This window comes from Ctenocephalides felis, unplaced genomic scaffold (assembly GCF_003426905.1).
Source record: "Ctenocephalides felis isolate EL2017-DRISC unplaced genomic scaffold, ASM342690v1 CF-g0.4_SCAFFOLD_01886, whole genome shotgun sequence".
NCBI lineage: Eukaryota > Metazoa > Arthropoda > Insecta > Siphonaptera > Pulicidae > Ctenocephalides > Ctenocephalides felis.
The window spans coordinates 36,688,645-36,713,597 of NW_020538040.1; the positions used below are offsets into that span (position 1 = coordinate 36,688,645).

Consider the following 24,953-nt stretch of genomic DNA (forward strand, 5'->3'; position numbering starts at 1 on the left):
ACAATGACGAATCTTTTGTGAAAATGTAAAACAAATTTTAATTTTGTACTTTTGGGGCAGTGTGGTTGTGATTTTCCTCCGATATAAAATTCAACATAAACCGAATTTTGACTGATTAATTTATCTGTTATTAATTTACAAAGCGGAAATACGGCAATTTACATCTAAGAACCATTTAATGCACTACTAATTAAATATGCAATATAATGATAAATGTAAATATTGCTCACTGGCAAACCTGTATATCATTTTATAAATATTATGGATAAGTATGAAAAAACAAAACTGACCGTTGATAACTTCTTGGAATTTTTATCTTTATCGGTGAGCGTGCCGAGTATTTCCGGTGGCACCTGTATTGTCCAATCTCGCCTATTTTCGCTTTCATCCGAGTCACCACCTTGAAGATCAATCGAAGTCGATCCAAGCATCAAGCCGCCCGCAGCTTGTGATGCACTGGATCCGCCATGCACGGCCTCGAGTGATATACTTGGGCTTTCTAAACTTCTGTATAATTAAATAAATCAATATTATTACTAATCATTTCATTTACATAGCGTATATCGTTTTAACTTTGCAGAATATTTCTGATCTAATATAATAAGGAGCTTAAATGAGAACATTAAATTTATAAGAAAAAAAAACTATAAGAAAGAATTCGTCATCTTATCCCAACTGTTTGGCGAGAGAGTATTTTCAACAAAACGCCTTAAAAAATGCCATAATGATCTGTAAATTCGTAATTATTCTTTTATATTATGTATATTGACTACACAATCAACTTCTTTTACTCGACATTAATGAAACAGTTGTAACAAAATCTAATAAAATATACATAATTTATATTGTAATCTATATTATAATTAACATAAAAATTACCTGGAGGAAAGACTAGATGTACTTGAATTTGTTGAACTTGCTTGCGAAACATTGTGATCTCTGCTGTCATCGCTAAAAATATAATAATTCAATTCTACACCAATCTTTAGATATATTATAAACTATATGTTTTAATATCATATAATATATATATATATATATATATATATATATATATATATATATATCATTTATATAAACGAGATAGATTTTATACATATACGAGATATAAGTGAAAAATAAAATTTAATTAACAAATCAACAGGGTTTGATTTCGGAAAAATTTGTTATAAAACATATATAGAACAGAAAATTTTGTGTTAAAAAATCATGTGATCTGAAAATCCCTGAAATTTTGATAGTGATGTAGCGTAGTTCTTCTCAGCAATATTGAAATAGAGTTTTCAATATTGCTGAGAAGAACTACGCTCACGATCTGAGTGCCATCAACCACAAAAGACATCATCGAGGCCGTGTAAAGTTTTTAAAAATCATTACCATAACAGAATATGTTGAGATTCAGCGTTTATGAACAGAAAATATTTTTACTGACTTTGGTGTTGATCCTAATTTGGTCAAAATAGTGCATAAATGGTATGGTATCACGACAGTTATGACAAGTCGAGACCAAAGACCATCCCAATGAAAGCACCCTGAGAGCCAAAAACAATAAATACAACAAGCCCAATGAAATTTAATAGACGTCAATCTAGGTAGATCAATAGTAATTAAAATATAATAGTTTTAATAGATATCGCAACATTTTCATCGATACTAACCAATGAAGGTTTTGTAATGAATTAAAATTGAATTAAAGCGTCCATGTCGTTTTTGTAAAGCTCATTCAATGTCTTAATATAGTTCATATGCGTCGAATAATTAATTGTATTGATTTTATTTAGTATTAAATTGATGTATTTAACTGAAGTATTTTCAATTAGATATCTTTTATTTAGAATATTGTTGTATTGATTAATAGTTAGTTTTGTTTAATTTTATTTTCGTGCCTGATAGCCAAAGCATTAGGCAAAACGTATCGATTTCAAATAAAAATCTAAAAAATCATTGAACTTATTGATATAACGCAAGCCCTACCTTTAGTAAATTCAATATGAATCACCCATTTTATCTATTTTTTTGTGTGAAATGTTACTATATTTTACTATACATTTATTACCAGTTTATCGTTTCAAATCGCTTTAGATTGTCTTTTAAATTATTTTAAGAGTTTGGTATATTTTTTTTTTAATTTTAATGCGTTAAAAAGAGCGAAATTAAGCGTTTCAATAGTATACTTTAACATTAAAATGGATTTTATGATAGATATCGCTTGTGTGCTCTAACATTAAATATTTGAAAAATAGATTGAACGTACTTGGTTGTATAATGTGATATTTCTGCTGATTAGGATACTATTATCTTTCATGAAGTTTATTAAATTATTTATAAACACGTATTTCTTGAAACTTTTAAGGCTTTCATGCCTTATGTTTGTTCTCGCAGACTAAGAAGATTTCCCAATGCCACATACGATTACAATCGATTTTTTCGTTATTCTATAGTTGAAAGTCGGACAATTGCGAAACGGTCCTGCGTGGATACTGACCGCCATATTTTAGTTTTATGTTACAAAATCTTTATATATAGAATTTATTTTAATTAAAGTAGTTCTCAACGCGCCCAAATATAAATAGAATAAAAATAGAAAATAAACGAGTTATTTATCATTCAAGTAAAGAAACGCTAATTTTGCGAACCTAGTCGTGATCTAAAACGACAAACGTTCGTACAATGTATTACTTCACTAAATATCATGTATTTCTTGGAAATAACACTTCTATTTTTTACGATTCATTTGACTCGTTAGACTAAATAATCATTATGAAACGTGCATAAGCTAAATTTACCTGTACTCACCATATTCTACAAATAAAACGAAACCTTTAATAATATACTTATGCTTGAAATATAAACAAAAAATACTTAACATTATTTAACCTCGTGAAAAAAAGAAAAACATATCCTGATAAATTCCAATGACTATTGAAATTCATTCAACATTTTAACAGTTTTCAAATACTCTTATATTGCAATACTTTATGACGAACGCGGTACTAATTAGTATATGTACATCGAAAGGTAACGAGATGTTCAAAATTATATTAAGTTGTGTTTTACGGAAATTCATCGCAATCACATTTAGTCATGTGTAATATTAATGAAAATAACTAACTGCAATTCATAATTAGAAGGTTTAATTATACGATAAAGCGATGTCCATACATATATACGTACAATCGTAATTATATATATATATATATATATATATATATATATATATATATATATAAATATACATATAATAGAATAAACATGATTAGCACAGAATATTATCACATGGAGATACCTCATCAACATTTATGTCTTGTTACAATGCAGCACGTATTTCGTACGGAGGTTTAAGGGAACAGTGATAAACTAAAACATAGTTATCCTATTAGTGAGGTAACAGATTATTACGGCGACACATCTACTATGCCGGCATCACGCATTTCAAGCGCATGCGTTGCATTTGCAAAAACCCTTGGATATGTACCATCCTCTCCTATATGGCATATATATTGAAGAGCACAACGCAATTATGAATGTTAGAAATAAGTATTGATTGCATCCTTGCATATATGTATATACATATACTAAACAGTTTATCTAGAATTTTTGAAGGAAGCAGACCGAAATAAACCCCATTAACGTGACAATATTAACGGTCGTGTGTTTGTCGTATAATTCATATCCGCTTTGTGAAGCTTCCATAATTACGTGTCCATTCTTCATTTTGATTGTGTTATATATATATATATATATATATATATATATATATATATTTAAAGTTCATAACAGAAAATTAACTTAATAATATTGTACGACAGTATTTTTAAAAATTTAAATTTCTTTTTGGAGATACAGCTGTTTGACCATGATAATCCCCTTGTGTTTCATTCCTTTTGCGAACTTATAACGCATTTTTGACAAATCATCATTTTCAATACAAAGCACACGATTTCTCGAGTTCTACTAGACCGATTTGCTTGAAATTTTCAGAGAATCTTCTTTAAAGACTCCTCTCTGGTATATACTAGACTCATCCCGAAATTTTAATGTTTATATTTAAAAATTCGAGAATCTCAAATTCAAAAGCGGTAAAAAACTCGTGGGGCGCATGGCATTGTGCCTTAAGGCAAATTGCTAGAACTTCCCGTACCAGAATTTTTTTTTAAAAAAAAAGAATAACATTTTTGAAAAAAATTTACTTTTAAAAAATTTGATTTTTGAGAAACTATATTTTTGACAAAAAATTACTTTTTTATGAAAACATGTTTTCTTTATTTTGAAATATTTTGAAAATTCTGAACTTTTTTAAAGCAATCGTAATGCTTTAACTGCATAGAGACGAAATATAGAAGCGCGTAAGCGCCGCGTCGCCCTCTAACGAATAAACATTGGTACGGAACCCATAGAAATGTAAACAAAATTTATACTTATTGTTAAAATCTCTATAAAATATCTGATAATTTTATGTCTAATGATCATTTTTGACCGCCAAATGGCATTTTTTTTTACTTTTTTCACTAGATCTCCGAAACCGCTAGGCCTGAGTTCATGGAAATTCAATCAGGTAAAATCGGACGCCGTTTGTGGCACTTCTTGCCCCGTATCTTCGAAGGCTAGACCTGCCTATGCCAAAATCTAATCAGCACGTCTCATTATCAACAGCAATCGAACGTTTTTTGAACAATTGAAATCCGTTGAACCGTGTTCCCGAAATCGTCAACGAAAATTTGTATCCGCGAGCACAGACACACACACATACATCCATTTTTTCTAAGATATGCCAAAATGTTCAGAAACCTCTGAAACGTAGATACATATAAAAAATTTCATTTTAACGGGAAGTTAAATATATATCATAGCGACAAAATTCTAGATTAGTAATCTTTTTTTTTTCAATTCAGATTACTAGGTGAGTTGCAATCACGTAGGAATTTTTTGAGACGTCCCACTTCACCAATTGCTAACTCTTAAAATTGATAACTTTTTTTTACTTCATTTCTGTACTCTTGAAACATTGATAAATAAATTATAAAAAAAATAATAGCGAAAAAATGGATTATCTTTTTTGCGATGACCTAAAATATATGCCTCTACACTAAAATACCCCCTAAAAGCAAACTTCATAAACTTCCTGATGCGTGGAAATAATACAAATCCACAAAAAAGTTATCTGTATTGGTTGTGCACCATATGTTTTCCAATGTATTTTTTATCGCTGAACACGAATCTAAAGTCAAAATTCGGAATCAAATGGCAAAAAAATCACTTAAAAAAAATATAAAATCTCCCATCGACTAATACTTCTATATCATACTTAAGCTCTTGTCGTATTTTTTGTCGTTTCCTGGCCTTAAATGACTATTGCGCATTCACTTAAGTATTTTGAAGCGCATTTACTAGACGAGCGGACGACAAAGTGTTAAGTTTCTTTTTTTTTTTAAATTTCGAAGAAAAATCTCGACCGATTTTTGCCAAAAACTAATCAGCACGATCTGATATCTTATATACGGCTTTCAAGTTTTAAAAATCGATTCAAGCTTTTTTGCACTTTTCTGCTAATTCTGAACAAATGTCTCGCCAAACTAATTTTAACGCTCGTCCTTATCAAGTTCGTGAGACATTCAACAAGTACTTAGCCTATTGCGACGGAAAAATGGCAATTTATTTTTCGACATAATCTCCTTCAAGCTCGATATATTTGGAATATGCTCCAATTTTTTCAACCCGTCTAAAAAATACATTTTCGCGAGGGCTGCAAAATGTTGCGATAAGGCTAAATATGATACTTGTTGAATAATCTCGCATGGCTCTTAAATTTTTCAAATTGGTTCAGCTGTTTCACATACATAACATGGACACACTTTTTTCCAAATTTGGTCTCAAAAATCATTCAGAATGACTTGAAACGTCGAAAAATAAAATTACCAAGTCGTTTTTTTTGGCGAAAAGAAACTTCTCTTTCAGGAAGATAAAAATAACTTATCTGGTTACTTTTATCCGCTCTTCTAGACAAATATTCAACATTATATATAAAAATATATAACCATGTTTTTGGGTTAATTAAAAATAGTTCAACTTGTAACTGATAATACTAAAACTTATGTGTAAATTATTTTAAACATGCAAGTTCATACGTGTTAATTATAAGTAATATTCAAACTATTGACTAAAATTTATCCAATGAACAAACACATTGGCTGTATTCAACCATCGATAATTTTAAAAATCGTAATTGTTTTTCTGTTTAAAAAAATCAAATACTGAAGTGATGAATTCGATTTAAGGTGGTGTTTTTCTGGTCTATTATTTATTTTTTTTATATTTTCAAACATTAACTTTTCAAAAATATGTGTATAAGAGGAGTGAGATTAGATGACTCAAATTATTTTCGAAGATATAACTGTATGACCATAATAATCCTACACTGTTTGCCTAGAGCGTTTGTCTAGAGACCCACGATACCCACGATTTCTCAACTTCTACTCGACCGATTTACTTAAAAATTTTACAGAGATTTATTTATAAACTTCCATCAGTATGAACTACGCTTATCCCCAAATTCCGATTGAAGCTTCGAAAAAAGAAAAAAATAGTAATAAACCTAAAATATTTTATAAATCATTTATGGTACGATGGTACGTTCCATCTTCAGAAGAACATTTGACAAAACATGATCTTGATTAAAAGATTAAAAAAACTAATACAACAATATTATAAATGAATAGATTATATAACAAAATATAAAAAAACAAGTTTTTTTAATAACAAGGTTAAAACAAAAAATTGAGAGAATGAAATTATTTGTTTGCCGAGAGAAACGCGTTATAAAATGTTTATGTGCAACAAGGACCGAAACTTATCATTAACCCCGCGTCAATAATATAGTTATAAAAAAAACTTTATAAGAATGAACTCGATATTAAAATGCTTTCATCTTCAAATATTTTAGCAGAATAATAAAATGATACTAGCATGAAAAAACTTGTTGAAATTAGAGAAAGAATATTATGTGATTTAAGAAAAATGCATATTTTATTAGTAACATCGTATACGTCTTTTATTAGTAAAAATGAGAACATTTTAATATCGGGTTCATCCTTATACTCTTATTTCTCGTTAGCTAATTCTCTAGTTTTTAATTATTTCCCATAAATATAAAATCATAAGACAACATGAACAAGTGTCGAGAACAACAAACAGAAAACTTTCAAAGCGCAATTTTGTATTTTTAAATTTATAATCCAAATATTTTACATCGAGCAAATTCCACATTTAAAAAATTTTCTGCCGAAAGTTGTCTCATATTTATGAATTCTTTACCTTTCTGCATTTGTTAACAAATAATTATTAAACACTTCATTTTTTGCTTCTCTACATCCGTTTGTTTCAATTTTTGTTCTTGATTACTATATTATTGACCCGGGATCAAAGTTTAGTTTCAATACCTGTTGTATTGAAAATATTTCATAATGTATTTTGCGCTTAGCTTTTTGACAGAATTCAGTCTGATTAATAACGTGATCTTAATAATATCGACTTAATTATAAACTTTCGTTTATAATGTAAACTCTGAAATAATTAATCTAGTAATTTCCTCGAAAATAAATAATAAGTTTTTTTGAAAGTTAATAAAAGTACACTCTTTGTTTAAAATAGTTTAGTTAAAATAAGTTCTTTAAAAGTTAATAAAAATACATTTAATGAAAAATTATTGTTTTAGTGATATACGAAGTGTTGTTTATTTAAATGATTCAGGTAAATATAACTTTGTTTTCTATTTCTATTTTAAAGTTTCTACTCAAAAAACTTTTGTTTTTTATTTCGATATTTTTTTATATTATCTATTCATTTATAAATTTTATTATATTATATATGTTTGTTTATCGTCTAATATCGATTATGTTCTTCGCTCATGTCCTGAAGATGGAACGAACATAGTTCCAAAACGTGAACAATAAGAATAATAATTGTTTAACAAACTTTTTGAGTTTTCAATACTATTTTGGATTCTTTGTTCAAAGCTCAATACAACTATACATGTATTGCGTATAAATATATATATATATATATATATATATATATATATATATATATTAAATAGATAAGTCCTGGATTTTTTCAATATATTGATTGTTTCTTTTCCGAAATATATATATATATATATATATATATATATATATTTATATATATATAATTTATCTTTATAAACTTTATATGAACTGAGTTTTAATATCGGGCGTTCAACGGCGATACATAGATTTGAAAAATGCATTATTATTCAATTATAATTATTATAATAATAAATTATACATATTGTTAGTATAACTTCTGCACTAACAATTTAATTTTAACTTGAAAAAAAAAATAGTCCAAAATGTGGTTATGTTTTTAATATGAATCATATATGTATTTATTTTTTAATGCTAAGTAAATAAAATGGATATATTAGCCCGGTCAATTTAAACCTAAAATCAGGGTGAAGGTTATAGTAACGCATAATGGGCTGTAAATTTGTAAAATTGCTTAAAATTCAATTATAAAAGAAATCTAAATAGTCCTCATAGTTACGATGCGAGCTAAAAAATGAGCATTGAGTCCAAAGGTAGAAAAAAATAAATTTTCGCGATTTTCAGCTAAATGGTCAGTTTTATCGCTAAATTACCTCAAGCAAAATTGAAGAGCTTAAAACTACCTACAAAAAATGTATCAATACTCTTTTTTCTCAGAGCCGCCCTATAGCGACATCCGCTTAACGGCCTGTGTGTACGAGAAGACATTCAGTGTGTCGGCCCTTCCCTTCAAGATTTATCACTCTGAATTAAATTATTGATATTACGAATTTGTTATTGTAATTGATAATTCTTTAAAAGCATAATTTTCAATTTTTAAATATATTTTTATAGATAAAATAATGGGAAAAACTCAAAATATGTTGTGCAATAAATACTAGAGCGGCTTGCTGGCCCGTACAGCAGTGTCACTTCTGCAGAAATCTCTGTCGTAACGAAAGAGTTAAAATAATCAAATCTCAAGCAAATAATTATTTTGATGTACTCACATTGTTTTGGATAAATTCGGGTCACTTGTTTTTCGCCTCTGATTCATACTTCGCCTTTGAGATAGTCGTTCCTTGTATGACTCGGACCGATTTACGGAGACAGGTGCGCTTTTCGGTTTCGAACTATAAAAGAAGAAAACATACAAACATTATATATATATATATATATATATATATATATATATACAGTGGCGTCGGAAGCAAATTTTTGATGGGTGGGCTCGTTTTTTTTTTTTTTTGATAGGCAGGCAGTGGGTTCGTTTTTTTTTAGACGTATCAGCCCATACAATTTTTTGAGATTGATGGGTGGGCTGAGCCCCCCATCAAAATTCATAGGTGGGCTCAAGCCCTCACGGTTCCGACGCTATACCGATATATATATATTATATATATATACTGAAGTCGATAACTTAATTAAACTACAAAAAACTAAACTAGTTGGTATTGGTATTTAGTCTTGAGGCAAGTTACATGAACTTTCCGATATGTGTAAATAATCGACTTAATCAATAAGAAATAGATTAATTTGTGAGTGATTAAAAGTATTTCGAGTGAATTTATTACACATAATTGAAAATGAACGAACGAATACGCTAACTCGGAGTATTCTCTTAAAGCAAATTTTCGCAAATTAATAATTTTTATAATTGAACCAGTTTCTGTAGGACTTTAATGGTTTAGTATGTTCATTAAGATCAAGTACTCTATCGTTATACCAAGTAAATCGTCTAATTTTCATTTTAGCTAACGTCAGAAAAACTACTCATTTTCTCAAACTTTGATGAATTTTTAAAATTCAACTACTTGTCGTAAGGCCGTAATATTGCAGTGAGTCCTATAAGACCATGATATATATCGCTAAAAAAAGTTCGATAAAAATCGGCTTAATTTTTTTTTTCAAGAGTTAACAACAAAACGGCTCGGTAGATTTTCACCTAAAACTAATCAGCATCAATCCCAACTAATATCTTTCGAACAGTTTTTGATTTTTTAAAATCGATTCGGTAGAATGAGCTTAAACGTGGACGAAAAGTTTAACACTCTTTTTAAAATTATAAAGAAACGGCTTGGCAGATCGTCGCACGAAACAAACGATAGTCCTCATCGAGATACATCGAATGGCTTTTATATTTTTGGAATCGGTCCAGCCGTTTTCGAGAAAACGTCGATTTACGGCAAAAAATATGTTCACATACACGCACACACACACACATACTTTTTCCAAATTTGGTCTCATTCGATTCGGAATGGCTTGAAACGTCGAGAAAAGATAAAATTAGCGAATCGGATTTTTTTATGAAAACATAAACTCCTCCTTCGGGAAGTAAACTAGTAGTGCATGGCATCGTTCCTTAAGGCAAATTGCTGGAACTTCCAGTATCGTAATTTAAAATGTTTAACAATTATTTGTAAAAAAAAAGAAAATTGAGAAATTTGAAATTGCAACCATTTGATTTGAAAGCAATTGCGCCTCGTAGCCGTTTTAGCGGAGCGCGTAAGCGCCGCGCCGCATTATAATTGACATTATAAATTATAAAACATTATAAATCTTGATACGAAACCCATCGAAATGCAAATAAAATTTTTACTTATTATTTGAACAAACAAATATCTATAAAATAATATCTAATAATAAATAACGGTCATTTTTGACCGCCAAATAGCGTTTTTTATAACTTTTTTCATTGGATCTGCGAAACCACTGAACCTGCCGCCTTCCCAAAAATTTTGTTGTTAATTTTGTAAAATTAAGTGTTTTTTAAATCATTCAAATCAAACGTTCCGTTCTCTCACAAACCGAATTACTATTTTTGACACTTTTAGCCAAAATTATGGACCTGCCTTTGCCAAAACCTAATCAACACGTCTTCCCATCTATAGGAATTGAATTTTGAAACATTTATATCGGTTGATCCGTGTTCTCGAAATCGTCGACGCAAAATTGTATCCGCACACACATACAACAAATGTTTCTAATGTATGCCAAAATGTTCAGAAGGCTTTAAAACGTAGATATATAAAAAATTTCATTTTCGATTTTTTTCGATTACTATAACTTATACTACCGGAAAGTTAATGAATTAGTACCTTCAGTCGATTTATTTAAACTAAAAACAATACATACTAAAAAATAATCTGTATTTTTCAATAACTATGTACGTATATAATCACACACAAAAAGATTCATCATGATGATGACACAATATACAACATGAAAGAATATGTTTTGTCAATTTAAAAAAAGACTCGGTTTGACATGTGGCAAACTTACTTTTCATTTTGTACTTCATCTATTAAGCAATGACTGTCATCAGCACTCTCTCCCTTCTCTGGTGTCGATAAAGAGTTACCCCTTTGCGAAGTATTTCTGCTCAACAACATTGATGACGGACGATCAGCAGCTTTGGAATAAATAGTCAGAATAGTTATTAAAAATGAAAATTAAAATCAATCATAAACAGAACTCATTATTCTGGTTGAATGAATACATTTTTTAATTTTCATAAAAAATAACTTTGATAATAATTATTAACAATAAATAGGTATAATTATTGCTTGCCTGTATTTGGTGTAATCATAATATTCTACATCAATAAAAACATTTTAGCCAAATAAAAACATAATAATTAAAATTTGCCCTTTGGTACAGCAAAAAACAAATTAAAAATTTAAATGTATAAACCATGTTATTAATAATAAACTAACCATTAGATCCAGGAAATTCTTCAATGGTATCCTCCTCTTGCATGCGCTGCTGTTTCTCAGCTGTAAAAATATAAGAAAATATTATGTAAGTATTAGGAGTGGAATGAATATATATAGAGCAGAAGTTCCTTATTCGCGCTTTTGCTATTCGCGGCCGAAAAACTGCGACTAATTCCTATATTCACGGATGGAAATTTCGTTATTCGCGGTAGTCAAGATTTCGAAAGAGCCTAGCAAAAGAAATAAGAGAAGAAGCTTGTAATTAGATCAATATATGTCGCAAAGTAGTTTTTGTTCACTTTCTTATGGTGACGAAATAATTCTAGCTTACAATCGACTAAATAATTAATTTATCTAAGTGATACCCACCACGCGGATTCCAAAATATATCCCACAACACAATATTTTTTGTAAATGCCGTCATTTTGAACTAATAATAAAAACTGACATATGAAAATCTTTATAGCCGTCTTCCACGCAATCGGTGTTTTTTGGGAATATAAGCAAAGAGAATAAAAATGATCTTATTAATTACTCAATAAATAAAATAAATTTTTAAAAATTGCTGTTTCCTCTATAGTGAAATTTGACTCAAAATGACATGATACAAAACATTCCCAGTTTATTGAAAAAGAGCAATTCAATTGCTTCAACAATAAAAACGCAACATTTAATTTGAATAATCTTAGCAAACATTTTAAAATGCACATCATCTGTACGTTTTCTATATGAATATCAAATGATCTTTGGAACTTTTAAGAGACAAATTTCTCAGGCGAGTATAAATTTGAATTGAAGAAACTGTTAAAAATTGCCGAACATATTACAAAGTTCTTCAAATCATTCTCTTAATCAGAACATAATTAATCAGAATGTTAAAAAACTACAATTACTTAAAACTTAAATTAATGTTAATTTTTCTTTATTTTGTCGCCTTGGAACATATCTCCTATATTACCATCTTGTATTCACGCATTATTTATTATCGGCATTTTTATAGAAGTTCTCTTGAGAATAATACCTGTATAATTAAATAAATATTGTATATATTAAATTTTAATATATATATATATATATATATATATATATTTAATTTGAGTTTAATATTCGGGCGTAACATCAATAAAAATAGTATGAGTTTTTTTTTTTTTTAAATTTATTTATTTAAAATCCATACGTTTCGGCTAGCATCTTAGCCATCATTCAGTGGTAATCAAGTTAAAATTTTGTATCCTAATATAGCATATGAAACCATTATTAATCCATGGTATGAGTATGTGCACATTGATAAGATATGTATTTTTTAACACAAACATCACAAATGGTAAAACACACTAATAATCATGATAACTTGACAAGTTGTCGAAACTATGTATTTACTCTTCGGAGTTTAGGATAGAAATGGATTTCTATCCTAAACTCCGAAGAGTAAATACATAGTTTCGACAACTTGTCAAGTTATCATGATTATTAGTGTGTTTTACCATTTGTGATGTTTGTGTTAAAAAATACATATCTTATCAATGTGCACATACTCATACCATGGATTAATAATGGTTTCATATGCTATATTAGGATACAAAATTTTAACTTGATTACCACTGAATGATGGCTAAGATGCTAGCCGAAACGTATGGATTTTAAATAAATAAATTTAAAAAAAAAAAACTCATACTATTTTTATTGATGTTACGCCCGAATATTAAACTCAAATTAAACATATATATCAACATCAAATTCAAGAATATTCAAAAATATATATATATATACATATATACATATTTATATACATATATACAGTAGCGTCGGATTATAATGAAAAAGTAAGTTCCACAAAGGAAATATTTCCAAAAATAAAAATGCCAGCCCTTCGGTCGCGAGGGTCTCGAATTAGTGGGGGTGTTGGTCTATTGAAGTATCTATATATATGGTAAAACTTACTATTGATAAAATGATGGTTAGGTCTTATCTTTTCCATAAGTTTAGATATTCGTCGATCCGTTTGATTTTGTTTTGATTTGGAATTCGTATTGACAGGAGGGCCAGGACAATCCTCCTCGAGAACTCGACTGCAACCTCTATGGATATTTAGTCCACAATCTACCAAAATATAGTTTATGTAAAGAATCTGCTAATTTGATATAGCTACTGCATAAATGCAATTTTGAAATATTGAAAAAATATTCGATTAAAAAAAAAGCAGAATAATTGAAATGAAAAAAACATATAAAACAATAAAAGCAATTATTATAATAAACATATACCAGAACAATGGTATCCTTGTGGTCCAACTCCCCATATGATATCATGACACTGATTGCAATGTGTTACAATATAATATTGCCGGAACAGTAAATGATGTTCTCGAACCACCAACTATGAAAAAATAAAAACAATTACCTCACTGCATTTATTTGGTCAAAAAAAAAAAAGAGCGATGTTGCATTTACTCTAATGCTATAAATTGAAATTCCAGTAAATACATTTAATTCTTTTGAATATGATTGTGAAACAACTAAAAATTGATAACTGAGTAAAGTCATTAGATTAACATTTGGTGGAAAAATATTATTAATATTGAAAAAAGTATAAGTTGATAATTCGAATGAGAGATTATGTAAATCAGACTATGTAGAATTCCAAGCAACTCTACAGAATATAATCAAAAAAAAAAAAAAAACATTGTGAGATAATAAAAATGCCCAATATTGTTGGCATAAGTGTACTACAAAACGACCATAATGTCACACACATTACATCAAATCTTCAAAATTTATGATACTTCTTGAATAAACCTATACGCCTACCTTTCTACTTTTTCCAATAAGCTTGCCTCTGAATGTCTTCTCTTTGCTAACAAATGTAGGGCATCGTTCTAAGACTGAAGATGACAAATACTGTGAATTGAGTGATATACGAAACCATCGTAAGAGAACTGTGGCCAAAGCTTGTGCTGTTGCATACCGCTTATAATCAACATTTTCTTTATTTGAATCCAAGTCTTCTCTGTAATAACGAATGTATGCCAGTCAATGAAATGCACTGTAAATCCATGATTATATTAATGGTTATTTCACTTACAAATATGATTCCAAATTTGACAATAAAGCCATTTCAATTACTCGAATTTCTTTAGACCTATCGCCAATGGCAGTGTCAAGTGAAATATCATTAGGCCCAAACATCATTCCTAAACCAACTGTCCTTGTCACTTGGAAGTGATTTAGCTGTGCTGTAAGTTCTTCCTTAGCTCTGCAATATTATAATACTAATGTAGTAATATGTATACAAGTACGTACAGACATATATATATATATATATATATATATATATATAATATATATATATATAGAAGAAAATATTGCCCACTTACTTTGTTCTAGCCCTTAAAAATATTTTTCTTAAAATTTCTTCCTTATCAGATTCATAAAGCAAAACATCATCTATTTCTCTTGCCATAGTTTCATCTACATTACGAAGATGTAAAGGCTAAAATATTGATCTTATTTTTATAAAAAAATCCAAGCTAAAAAATGTAGTATAATAGTTAGACTTACTGCTCCAGGCACTAAAAAGGTAGAATGTATTTCATAAGCCCATCTTCGCATATCTTTTAGATTTCCATCTCTGTATATATCTGTGATAAGATAAAAAAGCAATGATGCTGGCTGTGCATTAGTGAACAAATAATTTAGAAATACAGCAACGTGGCCCGGATGCTCCAGTAACAAACGTAATGATTTAAAAGGTCCATGTTCCTCCACAGTTGTCTAAAATTTTTGAACAAACGTCAAAAAATCAAAATTATTATTTTGTTGTTCAAGCACCATTATGTCAATTAATTTTAAGAAAGTACATTGTAAATATATACTTCATAATGTGAGTATAAAATACCTCTGAGTCTGAGACTTCTTCATCTTCCATGGAAATAATATGTTGTTGCGACGTAACACTTTGTGCTGCCTGTATTGAGTCAGATGTATTAGTTAAGGTTCCTTTTCTGTCATGCAAATCTTCCGATTTTGTAATAGAGTTACAAAACTGAAAATTCCATGCATCTGCTATTTCCTGAAATAAATATTTATAGATTATACAATTATACACAAAAATATAACTACAAGATATTTAGAGAAATAAATCAATAAACAAATGCTTGGTATCCACATTTAAAAAAAGTTGAATTTCTAAGAACATTGGCAATACTTAATGTACCTCATCTGCATTAGTTAATGATGGATATGGTGGAGGAGGTGTACCCGGCGGTGTAGCTTCTGGATGACCCCAAGATCCTCTAGAACTCTTACTTTGTCTTTCTGCTATTGAAAAAAAAAAGAATGGATAGTAACTTCTAAGACAAAATAGTTTAACTTGAATCTTATGAATAATCAAAAAATAAAACAATAAATAAGAACAATATAAACAAAAATTAAATAACAAATAATTAAATTTTGATTTACCGCAGTTGCTAGGTGATATCACAACCGGATCTGAAGAAGATTGTGTACGTTTATGACCCGATTTAGCCGACTTTGTTTGTAAAGCAGGGTTCTATTACGACAAAAAATTATCAATTTAATTTGTATTATTAAATATATACTTGTGTATAATACTGAATTTCATGTTGGCACATGTATTAAAAGAGTAATGATCGGGAGTCTAACATAAATAAAAAGCATGATTTGAAAATAATGAAGAGTAAAGCTGATGGCCGAAACATATAAATTCAAAATAAACTCAAATTAGTATGTTTTTTTTGTTTTTACGCCTGATCATTAGACTCTTTATAAATAAATATAATTTCAATGGTTTTCCAAACATGTCAACAACATAAAGTCACTTACGGTAATGTTATCACATAAAGCTGGAGCACATGTTGAGACTAAGGGATGATTCATAACAGTGTCTATCGAGTTTGGAAGGGGGCGATCTTGCCTAGGCGGTAACGGTGGCGGAGTATTATTCACATCACTAACAAATGGATTTCGTTCGTGTTCCAAAAAAGAGTTCAGAATCTGTTTTGTATTATCATCTATTGACAGATCCAAATCAGTGAAATTATCCACAGAAGTCTGTTCCTGCAACCAGTCCATCATGTTTTTGTTCCGCTGAGGCAAAGGTGGAGGCGCGTCTATAACCACACTAGCGTGACCCTCACGTATATCACATTTTTCGTCTGAAAAACAACGTTTGTCCTGTTGCATTTGATGATTTTTAGCATTTTTTTCAGGTTTGTTACGGTTATTGTCATCCTTTTCATTTTTCTTGGCACGTCCACCCAGGCTCAAGTTACTCAAACTTCTCGGAAAACGGGATAAAAAGTGAGGGTTAAAATGAGATGTTGTGGTGTTATCAGATTGAGCGGCATTAGTAGGAGATAAAGCAAGAGATCCCTGAAACAACAAAGCAAATGTAACAATTAATGAAATTCCTATTTTAAGTTACAAGTAAACAATAAAATTCTATGGTAAATAATGTATACATAGAGAGTAAATAATTGATGAAACACACAGAAAATTAGTGTCAAAACATACAAAATAAATAATTCCAAGTATTTATCGTTTCTAATTTCAACAATTCGGGTGCAAAAATGTGAATGTCATTGAATATTTTAAATGTTTTAAAATATTTTCCTTTGCTGATGCTATGTCCTCTATAACTGTATTTATACTTTTTCAAAATAACTACTCTTTATATATATATATATATATATATATATATATATATATATATATATACCTCTTTATTTATTTAATAAAGATAAATAGGTTATGGGATGAAGGGCAAGGAAATCATTTGTTGTGGTGGCTCTCACACCATGGACCTGCCTTCGGGCAGACTACCATTTATTATTATTATTATTATATATACCTCAGTATCAAGGGCTTTCAACTGTTCTTGAAGTGTATGAACACGAGCTTCTGCTCGTTGTATCTCTTGGCGTTTTCCAGGTTTACTTCGTAAAGTCGCCAGATGCTTTTGCTCTTCTTCTAGCATCATGCGTAATGTTTGTATACGATGCAATTCAAGTTGTCGCATTTTTTCATTCTGCAAATTAAAATTAGTATCTGTACATGGTTAAAGTTTTAAGTAAAAATAAAAAGAAAGATATTAAATCCAACACTTAATATTGTAATTGAATGAAGATTATCGAGTCACAAATGAAGTATTTATATGAAATAACACTTACATCGACAGGTCGAGGAGCAGTTATGCCAGCTCTTCCGCTGGAAATGGTATTGTTATTTGGCGACGTAACTGTAGCAGATTGGATGTTGCGCGTTGAGCACATGTCGCCACACGTAACCCGCTGTTGTACCGTTAATACTACTTGCGCATTTGCTACAATTTGAAACATGGTCCTTATTTGCTAAGATTTTATTTGTTATCATATATATTTTAATAATATAATTTTATTATATTATCATATTATATTATATTATGTTATCATATATATATTTCTAATGTAATTTTTATGTTAATTCTCGTACACCTGCTATCTAATCAATCTGAATGCTTGAAAAAATATCTTCCAAAACTATCCAAGAATATATCACTAAAATTTGATAAACAAATTCAAATTATTTTCGAAGTTATAGAAAAAATAGTAAGCAAGTGTTGAGCAAAACAAAAACTTCGGCGCTTCGGATTTTTATTTCTTCGATTTTACCTAATACCTAATTCCCGATTCCGCGGGAAAGATAGGAAAAATACTGAACATCCTGTCGAAACCAGACAAAATTGATTGTATTCAGGATTAAATTATCTTCTAGTTGAACCTAAAAACCTTAATAAAAAGTTATAATTAACCCACTTTTTAAACAATCTAAAGTTTTTTTTTATCAAAAAACATGATTTTATTTTATGTTGCGAAAAATTTGACAAAAATCTCACTTCTTTCTGTATTTTTTAGGCTTAACTAGAATCTATACTATTGAAAATATGAACTTGTTATGGTTCCCGTAGGGTAAGCTATAGTAATGGGCCAAAAATCGAAAATAAATTTTACTTCAAGTCGTGTGTGTGTGTATGTGTGGAGACAATTTTTCGTCAACGACTTCGGGCGTACGATTTATCCGATTTGAATGGTTAAAAAAACATTCGATTCCTATTGATGAGGAGACGTGCTGATTAGTTTTTGACAAAGACAGGTCCAGTGGCTTCGGAGATATGGAGCAAAAAGTGCTAAAAATGTCAGTTTTTAAGAGAACGGATCAACAGATGTAAATGAACCAAAAGAATTCGATTCGTAATGATGGGGAGAATGAGGTGATTAAATTTTGGTAAAAGCAGGTCCAGCCGTTTCAGAGATATAGAGCTAAATGTGCAAAAAATTGCAGTTTTTGAGAGAATTAAGCATCTGATTTGAATGATTTAAAAAAAATCTGCTTGCGTTGACGAAGCAATTACTTTTGAGGAAAGATTTTTTTTTATTCAATTATATTTATAATTTTCAAAAAATTTTTTTTTTGTATATTCGGATTTTAATTCTAATTCTAGTTAAATTTCTATACTTCAAATAAATAATTTTAACTTTTCAATTCAGTTTATATAATACTTAGAAATATTAGACAATGTTCGTCATTTTAAATCCAATTGATTAAGTTTTGTTTTTTACTTTTTATAAAATAAGCATAATGAAAGTTATATTATTTATAATAATCTGTTAAATAATAATAAACATTTAATATTCCTCGAATATTTCATTAAAGTACGGAAATTTCCAGCAAATTGCCTTAAGGCACGATGCCACTTTGTTTCGGATGGAAATTGCAATACATGCACGACGTAGCGCCAGGCATATTATGACATATATTTTAATGAGAAGATAATTTGAGAAAAATGTTGAAATATATAATAATAAAACCTGAAAGTTTCGTTTTCAATTAAATATTTATCTCCTTCCCTAAAAATTCCTCAAAAAAGCGATTTTTGATGACATACCGGCGGACCTGCTGAAAGAGCTTGTGAACCAAATAAACTAAACGGACGAATGACCAAAAGACTTCTTGAATGTCACGATGATAGCTCTTCACCAAAAGCCCAAAGCAAATAAGTGCAGCGACCACAGAACGATCACTTTGACTTCGCACACAGGACAGGTTCTGGCCAAAATCGTTACGAGACGACTAGAAAATAAGATCGAGCAGCTCATGAGCGAAGATCTTCCTTTTCTAAGACCAGTTTGGTTTTAGAAAAGGAAGAAGCACCAGAGACGCCATTGGAGTATTGAAGATAATGTCGGACAGATGTTTCAACGTTAACGAGAACATCTGGTTTTGCTTCATAGATCGGCAGTAAGCCTTTGACAGAGTGAATTGGAATTTTGTGAACACTTATGGGGCAGAATCAGGCTATTGGCATATATTAAACAGAAAGATCCAGAATCTTTATATGACACAGAAAGTGAAGTTTCGAGTGAATCAAAGAAACACAAACAACGTTAAAATAGGGTGAGAAGTGCGACAAGGATGCTGCATGTCACCGATCCGAAGGCGCAGGATATTTTTCGATTGGAGGAAGAAGAATCACCACCATAAAGTACGCCGATGATCGTGGTGATATCGAAAACCAAGACCAAGCTACAAAACATAGTAAGCAGAATAGTTTAAGTGGGCGGAAGATACGGAATGGAGATCAACATCGACAAATCAAAAGTGATGAGGGTATCAAAACATGGCGATCCTCTGAATATAACAGTAGAAAATCGAGAATTGGAAGACGTTGATCATTTCAAATATTTAAGAAGCATTCTGACCAGAGACGGATACTGCACGAGAAAGATCAGGACAGAGATCGCAAGCGCCAGGGCGACATTTACGAAAATAAAAACGCTACTGCCGAGCGAACTGAGTCTCGATTTGTAAAAGAGACTAATAAAGTGTTAAGTCTGGAGCATAGCTCTGTAAATATCAGAGAAAGGGACTCTAAGAAAGGCCGACAAGAACTATCTGCAGAGTTTTGAAACGTGATGCTGGAGACGAACGGAAAAAATAAAGTGAACAGACAAGATAACAAAGAAGTTCAGAGAAGAGTGGGAAAAGCCACGCTGAGCACAATCCCGAAAAGAAAAGGAAACTGGATCGGACCCATTCTGCAAAAAAAATTCCCATTCTCCTACACGACGAAGGCAATATAGAAGGACTGAAAGGATTGGGGTTGATGACTTACGCCGGAAGAGAAAATACAGAGAACTGGAAGCACAAGAATATATATGTATATATATATATATATATATATATGATGTTTAAATGAATGATTTTTTGTTTATTCGCGGCTAAACCATTGATTTTCCAAATTTATCACACAAAAATCATCGTCTGCCACAGGCGTTGAAAATTGAAATCTTTTAAAAAGTATAACAAATTCAGAAAAAATTAATATATAGCATGCGCGGTCAAGGTACAATATCACCTTGGATTTTTCTACCCAAAATAATTGCTTCAATAATGTTGCCTACAATTTTTTATAATTTTGTACCATATTTTAACTGGCTTTGAAATTAATTAAAAACTCACGAAAACTTTAATATTATTTACTCATGCAATTATAAATTCGAATTAAAAATAATAAAAAAAGAAGTTAACATGAACGGGATTCGATCCTCCGACGATACGCATAAGCATACGCAAAAATGAGAATTCAGTCACTTTACCACTAGGCTACGACTGAACTGATAACAGGGCACGTTACAAGCTATGTGTAGCGCTATGGTATAGCACGCTGCTAAAATGCAAACTTTAATTAATTTTTATAATTAAACCGCTTTTCATAGGCCTCTAATGTTTTACCATGGTCAGTTTGGGCATAAAATCTACAACTGCGCCAAATTTCATCAAAATCCGAGACGAGCAATGCGCGGGTTCTCCTTGTTAGTATAGTAAGGCAAAACGACTGCAAATTGAATATTTTTGAGCGCAATCACTTATGGCTCGTCTCCTTTGCACGAATTCGTACGGCGAATCTGTTCGCAAAAGCGCAAACAAAATTATTGCAAGCAGAAGCAAATCACGAACCACGCGTACGTTGAGAACACGATTCGCCGTGCGCGTCAGACGTATGCGCCGACTGTCAGACGCATGTTATATTATTTGCATCTTATATTAATTTAATTTCTGGCACATCTCAGGTATGTCTAAAAATATTGTATAACCCTTAAATTCAATAAAATAAATTGAGCTATTGAAAATAAATTTGTTCTATAAATCGCAGTGTATAATTATTAATATATAATTTTATGGAGCATATTTTAATATTTATTAAAAGGATAATTGAAGTGTTAATTGTGGGAATTGAGAATAATCATTTTATTTGAAACAGTACTACATTTAACATCACTTATATATTGGTGTAAATAGTAACTCGAAAAATAATACCACATATAACAAGTAATATTTGGCAGCAGTTCCCAAAAATGTTTTATGTTACTTTTATTTCAAAACTGAATAGTGTTTTTTTATTTTATGGATACAACAAAATGTGAGTTGAGAAAAGACTTTTTTGCATTACTTCAATGATAAGTAAACAAAATGAAGGAATACAAATTAAAAATTTAATATATTGACCCGATTAATTACGCATAATAATACGCCCATATCAATAGTTTCTTTTGACTGTGTTTATTAATAATATATTTATCATATGTTATTAATGATATTTAGATCATTTCAGACAATAATAAAAAAAATACCTTTAATTAGTGCAACAACTTCCGTATGAGTAGAATGTGTCACATCCACGCCGTTGACCTGGAAAATATAAAATTTTAAAACAATGTCTAATGATGTATTGATAAGTAATACATCATGTTCATATGAAACTCACTTTTATTATTTTATCGCCACTATGCAGACCTGCTCTTTGTGCTGCGCCACCGTCTTTTACACTCTGCACATATACAGGTTTATCACCAGATACCTACGCATAAAATGAATAAGAATTCGTATTTTAAAACAAGATATTTTATTTGAAAAATCTAACAGCTTATTTAGTATGTATGTGCGTACATACTAAATATGTACAAAGCTGCATAATTCGAGAATTGCTTTGTTTCAATAATTACCAAAATTATTATTGAATTCCTTATTAGATTCCAACCGAATCAAAAGTGCGTCATGCGTGAATTTTCAAATATCTGACAAAGCGCATAGCGGAATAAGTTTTTAACAATTACCATAATAATATTTATTGTTTTCAGTATCATCATCAGTCGATACTATTGATTTGAAAATGCCTTCAATGGCGAGAAACTAAGGTAAACACTTACAAATTTAGCTTTTATATTTTGAAGTGTATAAAATTTGCTGGCGAACATTTTCATTGTAGTGTGTTATATTATATTATAGTGTATTATTGTTAATAATTGTGTAAAATGCCTTTATTCAAGCCTTTCTCAACTACTACAAAGATATTTGAAATAACTATATATCAATTGGCCAATATATCAAATATTTAACTTCCCGAAGGAGAGGTTTATGTTTTCATCAAAAAATCCGATTCGCTAATTTTATGTTTTCTCGACGTTTCAAGCCATTCTGAATCGAATGAGACCAAATTTGGAAAAAGTGTGTGTGTGTGAACAGATTTTTTGCCGTAAATCGACGTTTTCTCGAAAACGGCTGGGCCGATTTCAAAAATTTAAAAGCCATTCGATGTATCTCGACGAAGACTATCGTTTGTCAATTTTGTGGAACGATCGGCCGAGACGTTTCTTCATAAATAGCAGAAAAGTGAAAAACATTTCGTCCACGTTTTAGCCCGCAATTCTGAACCGATTATGAAAATTCAAAAACCGTTCGAAAGATATTGATTGGGAATCGTGCTGATTAGTTTTTGGTAAAAATCGGCCGGGCCATTTTCTTGTAATAAAGTGTTAAAAAAAATTTTTCGACGATTTTTATTATTATTTTTTTGACGGTAGATATTATAGTCTTCTAGATCATACTAAAATATTACGGCCCTACAACAATTGGTTTAACTTTGAAAATTCGTCAAAATTTGCAAAAATTGGTATCGCTTGGTATCGATTATTTACATATATCGGGATGTTCATGTAACTTGCCTCAAGGCTAAATACCAATACCAACTAGTTTAATGTTAGGATCCAAAATAAAAAAAAACAAACTAAAAATCAAACACAGACATATACACATAGTCATCCCAATAAATATTATATATATAATATAATTATAATAATAATAATAAATGGGTAGTACTGCCCTAGGTCAGGTCTGTGAGCTGAGTTAAACTCGAACTCGATTCAGGGAAGAAGTAGTGTGAGAGTTTTTCCCATTTCATTCAACACCGCAGTGCCCGAGATGGGCTTATTTTGAGTTGGAAACATATTTTGATCTATATTTTCAATTAAAAATAGACATCGCGCTGCCCGATGTCAGATTGCCAAAGTCAACGCGTTAACGATCTTCGCCACGACGAATATATATATATATATATATAGAAATGTTGGAGAAAACGTTATGGAATATTATAGACCTATGAAAAATGGTTTTAAAAAAATGTATATGCAGGCGGAATTCGAACATGCAAACAAGAGTTTTTAATGTTACGAGTACCCTTAAGTACAGGGCCGTCCGAACACATTGCTAGAAAATCATGTAGGCGTTGGTTGAACACACACCCTATTTTTTCAATATTCTAGTCAAATTTTATATTTAAACCACTTCTCATAATTCTATAATATTTCAACAGGTTGACTGCCAACTATATCACCATGTAAAATTTCATCAAATTCCTGATAAGTTTATTACGAGGGTTATGTCAAAAGTAACTTTCACAAAATAGTTTTTTAATGTTTTGTCATATATCATTAGAGAGGTAATTTTCAATGTAATCACCTCCGTCAATACATTTTTTGATCTTCTTAATCCTATTTTGATAGGGGGGTGTTCATTAATCACGTGAGATTTTTAGGGGGAGGGGGTTTTAACAAAAAAAATCACGAAATATCACGTGGGAGAGGCGTATAGTATCACGTGTATTTATTTTTTAACTATTTTTTAAAAAAGTTCAAACATTTAAAAAAAATACAGTTTTTTCACGTAACTAAAAATACACGTGATGTTTGGTGGGATGGGGTAATTTTGAATATCACCAAATATCACCAAGGGGAAGGGAGGTCCAAAAATCCTTAAAAACTCGCTCACGTGATTAATGGACGCCCCCTTGCCCGCCGCGAAGGGCT

At 30.3% G+C, this 24,953-nt stretch overlaps 1 protein-coding gene across 1 annotated transcript in view; it reads right to left on the reverse strand.

The window, feature by feature from the left end:
- Positions 1 to 24,953, reverse strand: part of LOC113374903 — a 32,552-nt gene that overhangs the window by 1,739 nt on the left and 5,860 nt on the right. The window contains exons 3-22 of the mRNA XM_026614864.1: positions 22,577 to 22,669; positions 22,443 to 22,500; positions 17,943 to 18,094; positions 17,624 to 17,800; positions 16,992 to 17,145; positions 16,597 to 16,928; positions 16,213 to 16,303; positions 15,968 to 16,071; positions 15,650 to 15,823; positions 15,313 to 15,525; positions 15,129 to 15,244; positions 14,837 to 15,007; positions 14,563 to 14,761; positions 14,020 to 14,131; positions 13,697 to 13,855; positions 11,756 to 11,815; positions 11,322 to 11,451; positions 9,050 to 9,172; positions 880 to 951; positions 291 to 507 (exon numbers count right to left, since the gene is read on the reverse strand). Coding sequence (XP_026470649.1) covers positions 291 to 507; positions 880 to 951; positions 9,050 to 9,172; positions 11,322 to 11,451; positions 11,756 to 11,815; positions 13,697 to 13,855; positions 14,020 to 14,131; positions 14,563 to 14,761; positions 14,837 to 15,007; positions 15,129 to 15,244; positions 15,313 to 15,525; positions 15,650 to 15,823; positions 15,968 to 16,071; positions 16,213 to 16,303; positions 16,597 to 16,928; positions 16,992 to 17,145; positions 17,624 to 17,800; positions 17,943 to 18,094; positions 22,443 to 22,500; positions 22,577 to 22,669 — 2,907 coding nt within the window. The remainder of the gene's footprint in view (positions 1 to 290; positions 508 to 879; positions 952 to 9,049; positions 9,173 to 11,321; positions 11,452 to 11,755; positions 11,816 to 13,696; positions 13,856 to 14,019; positions 14,132 to 14,562; positions 14,762 to 14,836; positions 15,008 to 15,128; positions 15,245 to 15,312; positions 15,526 to 15,649; positions 15,824 to 15,967; positions 16,072 to 16,212; positions 16,304 to 16,596; positions 16,929 to 16,991; positions 17,146 to 17,623; positions 17,801 to 17,942; positions 18,095 to 22,442; positions 22,501 to 22,576; positions 22,670 to 24,953) is intronic.